The sequence below is a fragment of the Trichechus manatus genome, unplaced genomic scaffold (genome assembly GCF_000243295.1).
Source record: "Trichechus manatus latirostris isolate Lorelei unplaced genomic scaffold, TriManLat1.0 scaffold00008, whole genome shotgun sequence".
Classification (NCBI taxonomy): Eukaryota; Metazoa; Chordata; class Mammalia; order Sirenia; family Trichechidae; genus Trichechus; species Trichechus manatus.
In genome coordinates this window covers 27,711,787-27,719,779 of record NW_004443944.1, presented here as the reverse complement: position 1 = coordinate 27,719,779, position 7,993 = coordinate 27,711,787, and the positions used below count along the sequence as shown (strand labels likewise).

General features: G+C 51.7%; 1 protein-coding gene across 4 annotated transcripts in view; it reads left to right on the top strand.

Annotated features, from left to right (window-relative positions):
• Nucleotides 1–7,993, top strand: part of DLGAP4 (DLG associated protein 4) — a 90,991-nt gene that overhangs the window by 20,609 nt on the left and 62,389 nt on the right. The window contains exon 1 of one of the 4 annotated variants that reach the window (XM_004370382.2): nt 56–871. The exons of the other annotated variants lie outside the window; for them this stretch is intronic. Within the exon in view, the coding sequence (XP_004370439.1) occupies nt 841–871 (31 nt within the window). The 5' untranslated portion in view covers nt 56–840. Of the gene's footprint in view, nt 1–55; nt 872–7,993 lie in introns of those variants that run through there. 4 annotated transcript variants of the gene reach the window in all.

Sequence of the window (7,993 nt, the reverse complement as noted above, 5' to 3'; positions counted from 1 at the left end):
TCCTCCCCGTCTATCCGTCCGTCCGTCCACCCACTCGCCTGCGCTTCCGTCCCTCTGTTCAGCCGCCAGCCTTCTGGCCCGTCTCCCCGCTCCTCCCGCTTTGTGTCTCCCTGTATCGCTGTCTCTTTGTCTCTGCTCTCGCGCTCCCTCGCAGCCCCTCCCTCGCTCCCCGATCTTGGGGTCCCCCTTCAGAGCGCTCCTCTTATCCCTCAGAGCCTCCCCTTCTGAGCATCCCATTCGTGGGAGCTTTTCCTCAGGGTGCTTCCCAGATCTTTTGGGGTCTCCTCTTCAGAACACCCTCCATACTCCCCAGGGGCACCCCTCTGAGCTTCTTGAACATCTTTGGGGGTCCTCCCTTACCCCCAAGTCCCTGGGGTCTTGCCTCCCCTGAGTTTCCATTTCCTCAGGATTTTCCCTCTTCTGGGTGTCCCTCATATCCGCTCGGACCTCCTAAGTCCCTTGGAGTCTTCCTCTTAGAGGACCCCTATTATTTCCCCTGCTCCGTGACTCGGAGCCCCTGCCTGCTTTCCCTTGGTTTGCCCTGGTCACTGTTTCTCTCTGTTCTCTCAGGCCCCCGAACACCCACATTTCTCTGGGTCGCATCCCCTGACTTGCTCTCCCTGCCTTAGCCCTTGGCCTCATATCTGTCTCAGTGGTCTCACCGCTCTGTTTCTTGCGCTGAAGCCCCCTCCTTTAAGCCTGCTCCTTTGCTCAGGGCTCTCGGTCCCCTCGCTTTCTGTGCCCCGGCCCCTGTCTTCCCCTCTCTCTGCTCCCGTGTTTCTCCCTCTCCCTCTTTCTGTCTTTGCCGGTCTCTGGGTCTCTGACCCGCATCCGGCCCTCATGGCTTTGTGTCTGGAGCTCTTGAAGCAATGTGAGTGGTGGGGTGTCCGGGTCGGGGCGGAGTCGCCCGCAGGCTGGCCGCGGCCGAGGCTCCTTGGGGCTGGTGCTGGGGCAAGGGCTGGCACTGGGGCAGGAGGCTCTGGGGCCTCCCAACAAAGCGGGGGCAAGGAGGGCGGAGCCAGGCCGTCTGGCAGAGGTGGGAGTGGGGGGCCTTCCTGCCCTGAGGCTTCTGCTTTAGTTGCTTGAGTGTGTGTGGGGTGCCACAAACTGGGCACCCCTGCCCGCTTGGCCCTGCATGGCCTGGCACTTTGTGTTCGCTTGTGGGCAGGCCTGGGCTATTTTGGAGCCGGCAGGATGTGATATCACTTGGGCGTTTATTTAGACCGGGTTGGGGGTGGGGGCTGTGTTCTTGCCAACTTGAGTAATGAAATATCACAGGGGGGTGTAGCCTCCTAGGCAGCTGGGCTGTGGCGTTTGTGGCCATAATTTTGCAGGCCACCAGAGTGGGCGGGTGAGCAAGGTTCATGCTGCCTTGGTCTTGCTGAGAATCTCAGGATAAGGGAGAAGTTGTTCTTAAACTGATCAAGTCTAAGCCTCTGGGGTCTTGGTTTTACCAGCTTAAAGCTGTGTGACCTTAAGTGAGATCCTTGGCCTCTCCAAGACTCAGTTTCCCCATATGTAAAAATGGAATAATTGTGCTGACCTCACAGGGTTGTCGTGAGCACGTAGACATGTGTATGAACAATCATCCTGTCTTTAAACTGAGCCCCAGAGAGGAGAGGTAGCTTGCCCCAGGGTACCAGCTAGTTCATGGCGGAGCTGGGGCAGAGATCCAGGCCCGGGGCTCCACAGTCCTTTACCCTCCACTCCACTGCCTCCTGGCTGTTCAAGGATACAGCTTGCCCTTCCAATACAACAGGGAGCTAGCTGTCCCTTACTTATGTCCCGATTCCTGGTTCCTCTTTGTCAGTTTGTAAAGATAGGCAGGTGTGCCCAGCGAGAAGTCTGTGCTGGGAGACAGTTGGATTTTCCATCTCATCTTTTTTAAGGGTAGGCCTTGCCCAGCTGGTGGCATTTAGGAATAAAGTTAGTCAATTTGTAGTTGTCAGCCTCGTTGTTTTTCTTGCCTCTGCATAGAGTCGAGGAACAAAGGCCCCAGCTGAGAGAGGCTTCTCAGACAGCTGGGGCCTGCTGTCAAGGAGCCTAGGATTTCCTAGAACTTTGGAGCAGGAATTAAGATCAGCTGTTGCAGCCCCCTTGTCTTATAGATGAGGAGACTGAGGCCCAGGGACCCACGAAAGTTGAATCGGGACTCTTGGGTGCTGTTCCGTGGCACTGCCTCTGAAGAGGTCACTGTCAGGCCAGTGTCACCTGCCCACTGGTGTATGACAATCTCTAATATCCATTGGCCTTTTACTGTGTGCCTTGAGCTCAGTGCATTACGTGAACTGCTTGGAGAGGGAGGAGAAAGGGCTTGGTCCCTGGCCTGAAAGTGTGAGGATCAGAGTTCTGGTCCCCAGATTCTCTCCTTCTCTCAGGGAGGTCACTTTCCCCTGGGCTTCAGTTTACCTGTAAAATGGGAATAATAATCCTTGTCCTAAGACTCATTGTAAAATCATTGGATCCTTAAAGAAATTCTGCAAGGCAGATGTCAAGGTTCTGTTCCTGGTACTGATGCTAAGATTTCAGACAGGTGCCCTCTCTCTCTCCATCTGAAAAATGACGGAGTTGGATGGCAAGGTCTCTTAGGTAGCTCCAGCTCTGACATTTTGAGGATTCTAAGGTAACTCAAAGGTCACCTGTTTGCACCTGTGCCTCATCTTACCATTTAAAGGTGTGCTTAATCACAGAATGAGAGAGATGCTGAATGCTGCCAGCTGGGTGCTGATGGCCTGATGTGGCGTTCCATAGGAGATGGTCCTGTCTGGACAAAGGGATCAGAAAGGCTTCCAGGAGAAGGTGGCAGTGTTTGAACTAGGCTGGGATAGTTGTGTAGGATTGGGACAAGCAGAAGTGAAAGGATGAGGAGGGCATTCTAGGTGAAGGAAACTCTGTGAGCAAAGACACAGGCCAGAAAAATGTGCATGTAGCTGGAACCTGAAGAAAAGAGTAATTGTAGATAGAGTTTAAGGCATCGGCTGCAGCCATGTCTTGAAAGGCTTCAACTGTCAGGTGGAGCAGCCTGAATTTGGGGAATGCTGATGCCCAGCTGGAAACCCTGGTGGCCTAGTGATTAAGAGCTACAGCTGCTAACCAAAAGGCTGGCAGTTAGAATCCACCAGCTGCTCCTTGGAAACCCTATGAGGCAGTTCTACTCTGTCCCGTAGGGTCACTATGAGTCAGAATTGACTCGACGGCAGCGGGTTTGGTTTTAATGCCCAGTTGCTCCGTGGAAGAAAGACCTGGCAATCTGTTGTAAAGATTACAGCCTAGAAAACCCTAGGGGGCAATTGAGTCAAAATTGACTTGACATCACCTAAGGACAACAATGCCTTTTGCAGGGAGGAGTGACCCCGCAGAGCTGGTCTTTGGGCAAGCTCTGCCTGTAGAGAGTACCCTTGAACTGGGTAAAGTGGGAGGGTTTATGCTGGGAGGTGGGGGACTGGGCCTGGGCTGAGGTGGAGACATTGGCTGAGGGGTCTGATGATGGGGGAAGGTGTGGAAGGCATCTGCTGGGACAGCTGCAGAGCCCTTGGCCAAGCCTGGCTCACTCCTCCCATCAGGTGTGTTCTGCTGCTGACCCAGCTACTGTGCTAGGCTGCCCGCTACCTATTGGTAGCCAAGGAAGAATGTTTGTGAATGCTTCTGCTGTGGTCTTTTATGAGATTTTGAAATCCTTATGGCTTAGGGGCTCTGTACCATCTTAGGAAATAGACAAGATCAGAATTCAAGAAACCAAGTCCTAGGCTCAGCCTCCTCCTTGCTCCTTGCCTTAGGCTTCCTTTGGGCGACAGCCTGACCTCTAGCCCCCATGGCCTTTCCTGTGGCTTCAGTTCACCTGGGTTTTACTGAGTGCTTTCCTGTGCCGAACGTGGGAATCTGAGATGAATGAGGTCCAGTAGGATTTGAATGTGTTGAAAATACACAACACAAGAGATTTTCAATTCAGAGAGTCCAAAACCAAGAGTGCGTATCTGGAAACCTTGGCTATTCACAACTTATTTTTCTTTGGTGGTGTAAAAATAGCAACGGCTTAGTTTTACTAAATCATTAAGGAGTAGATCCCCGTTATCTTATACAAACTGTTCCAGGGAGTAGAGAAAGTGTGGGCTTTAAAGCCCAAAACACCTGATTTCAGTTGGTCTCCGTCACTCACTACCTGTGTAATCTTGAGCAAATTACTTTCTTTGAGCTTCGGTTTTTTCATCTGGAAATGCAAGATAATCATATTTGCACTGTACGATTGTGGTGGTTAAATGAATTATATATATAAAAATAACTGATACACAGTAGGTGCTTAATAAATGTGAACTCCTTTCCCTTCCCGATAATATCTGGGTCACTTTTCTGTCTTTGGGAACAAGACAGAGGCCTAGCCTCTTTCCCACCCCCTCGTGGTTGGGGTTCAGGTATCAAGGAGGCATCTCTGGCTGGTCTAATAAATAATAGGAGTAATCCTGTAATCTCCCAGGTGCTGTGTGAGGCATTGTGTAATCTGCCAGGCTCTTTCCTGACCATTGTTCCTCACAACAGTCCTAGAATGAAGTCAGAAGCCAGTGAAATTCTCCCCGTTTCATGGGGTAGATGAAGAATGGGGACCCAGAGAGGGGCAGGGACTTGCTCAAGAGTCCCACAGCAAGGCAGTGTTGGTGGGTGGCTTGGAGCCCAGACCTCTTGACTTTTCTTTCCCCACAGCTTTTGTCCAGGTTTATTGCTTCTACCTGGTAGCCTCCTCCTCAGGCTGCCTTCCCTGGACCTGCCCTCTGTTCTACAAGGAGGGTTTGCTTGACGTTTTCCCAGCCTCTGAGCTCATCTCACATTTAAATGGGGCTAGCTAGCTTGAGGCTGGATGGAGACTGAGTCACCACCTCTTCTGGCTTTCGCATCCTGAGCATCAGTCAGACATACCACAGGGCCACTGTGAAGACCTGCTGGTTGAAGGCACCAGGCACAACAGACTTTCAGCCCAGAAGCGCAGATGGGCTCAGGAATATTCTGCCTGGGCTCGGGGTAGAGGCTGCAGTACCAGCTTCATGTTTCTTCACTTCCCAAAGCATGTTGAGTATATGTTGCCCGGCCTTTCCTGCCTCAGGCTGTTATTCCTGCTTTACTCCTGGTGATGCCCTCTCTTCCTTTCAAGGCCCACATTGTCAAATGCTACCTCCTCCAGGAAGTCAGTGATTGCTGGCTCTGGAGTCAGACTGAATTCAGCCCCTGGTTGATACTTGCTGAAGGTGTGACCTTGGCAGTCATTTTACCTCTCTGTGCCTCTGGTTCCTTGTCTATACAATTCAGGTTCCTGAGCTCCACTGCGGAAGATTCTCATTTGACAGGTCTGGATGTAGGAATCAGCTTTTAAGCCTGCCCCCTGGAGGATCGTGATACTGAATGCCTATGGGCTGAACTCTGGGAAAAGCTGAACTGGGAGTATCCTGCATTTATATCACAGCCCGGCTTATCCCCGTTGTGTGACCATGGGTTGACCAACTATCTGAGCCTCAGTCTCCTTTCTTGTCACATTAGGATGGAAATACCACCTCATAGGTTGCTGTGAGGATGAGAACTCTTGTAGTAAAGTCCCCTCAAGATATGGCAGTTATATCATCTTTGTTTCAGGCAGGATTGGTTGTTTCCAGAAGCAAATTATCTTCGCCTGCTTAGCCCTGGCAGAGACTGTCAGACCTGGCCGGGATGAGGGCTGTAGAATTGAACACCTGGGCAGGAATGAAATCTAGTTGTCAGTAGGAATTTAATGAAGTTGATGAGGTGTGCTTGTGAATGCCTCTGAGGTTCCAGGGTTTCCAGTCATGGCTGTGGCTGCCTCTTCTCACCTACCTGCTCCTGGGAACCAAACAAAAAACCCACTGCCGTCAAGTCAGTTCCAACTCACAGCAACCCTATAGGACATTGTAGAACTGCCCCATAGGGTTTCCAAGGACTGCCTGGTGGATTTGAACTGCTGACCTTTTGGTTAGCAGCCATAGCTCTTAACCACTATGCCACCAGGGTTTCCCCTGGGAACCAAGGCTACATTAAAGACAAAATCTGAATTCTAAAGCTAAAAGATTGTTTCTTGTGTCACAGAGAGGGCGAGGGCTGTGCCTGGGATCCCAGAGCAAGGCCACGCCAGGGTCAGACCAGAGCCATAGCTTACCTCCCTGCCCAGGCCTCCCTCATTGTGTACATCACTGGCCTGGAGCATCGGGTTCTGGTAGGCCAGTGAACAGTTTCCTCAAAGGGCAAGTGTGAAAAAGTGGTCCCAAGTAGTCGCAGCTGGACTTGGCTCAGCCTGGAACTGAAGTGGGCTCAAAAGAGACTTTTTTGCCCAAGTGCCTGCCCTCCCAGCCCTGAGCCAGGCTCCAGGAGGACAGGGAAGAACAGACAGACAGGGCCTGCCCCTTGGAACTTACAGTCTGACAGGAAAACAAGGCTACAATTATGAGAGACTGCATGACTGTATATAATTAAGTGTCTGCTGAGGGAAAGCATTGTCTGAGAAGGAGTAAGTGAGCGTGAGCCAGAGGAAACAGCCCTCTTGAGGGGAGGGCTTGAATTGCCCAGGCAGAGGGTGGGGCTGACATTCTCGGGATTGATTTGTGCAAAGACAGTGATACGAGACTGGCAGGTAAGCATGCATTTAGGGAAACAGTGAGTAGACAAGTTTTGCTGATGCATCAGGGCTCTGGATGGAAAATCGGAAAGGGGCTAGGAAGTTGCAGGCAGTGTTGAACACCAGCTAAAAAGCTGAGGCTCTGGGGAGCCATGGAAGATTTCAGAGCAGAGAATTTTTCAGGAAGATGAATTGGGCCAGGAAATTAGAATGAATAAGAATGATGACAGGGAGGAGGCTTTGCAAGCTTCCAGATGAGAGAAGAGGGTGAGGTTTGGATGGGGCCCACAGGAATGGGAAGGGCCAGTTGGAGTATCAGAGGATGCTGTGCTCCCTGAGGAGAGCATGGCCAGAGTACCAGCCAAGGCTCCCCAGGTCTGTGAGGCCAGTGGGGGCCTAATAGAGCAGAGGGAAAGATGTTGGGTGTTGCTGGTTTGGAGATAGGAAATAACAGTCTGAACACATTCTTCGTATACCTACTCTTTGCCAGGGCCTCTGTGGGCATGCTCATGAAATTCTTACAAGCCCCGTTTTACAGATAAAGAAAATGTGACTCAGGCCCAAGGCTGACTGACTCCAAACCCTAGCTCTTCCCACAGTTCAGCCCTGCTCTTAGAAAAGGAACACCTACTGATGGGGTCCCAGGGATCTGAGCCTTCTTGCCTCTTGAGTTAGGAACACACAAAGGTATTCCTTACAGCTCTCCAGCCCCTGCTTTCTGAAGATCCTGAAGGTCGGGGTTGGGTGCCAGCTAGAATTTCTTTAAGGTACGAGTCAAGGAAGGGAGGGACCTTTACACCAGCCCTTTTACACACCAGGCTATGAGAATCCTCCTGAGTTATGTGTCCAGTCCAACTGTGTCATGTCCGTGGCAGGGCCCATTGGAATTCTCAGCCAGCCCCCACCATCAGGGGTGTTCCCTGGCCCAGCCAGAGGAGTCAGTCACCCATAAAGGCAGGAAGGGACTTGTCCCAATGTGCTTAGCACAGGAGAGTCTGAGCCAGGTGATGGAGCCCAGTTCCAGTTTTCCAGTCTGCAGCCACGGATGCCCATTGGTACTTACCAAGTGACTGCTGTGGAAGGCAGCAATGGTTGGTCCCAGTGTACAGCTAGGAAACTGATGCTTGGCCAAGGTCATTCTCTCGCCTCCTCTGTGTGCAGTATCTCCCTCCTGAACACCACCTTGGTCATGAGGCAGAGCAGCCACATGGTGGGCACAGCCTCCATGGTCCCCTCGCCCACACTCCTGCCTTGCCTCCACTAAACACCCCTAGGGTCCCATCTTCCAGTGTAATTTGGCAAATACTCTCTGAGCCCAGTTGTGTGTAGAGTACAGTTGTAACAGTAACCATGTTTTTCACGCCAAAATCTAGACAAAGATTT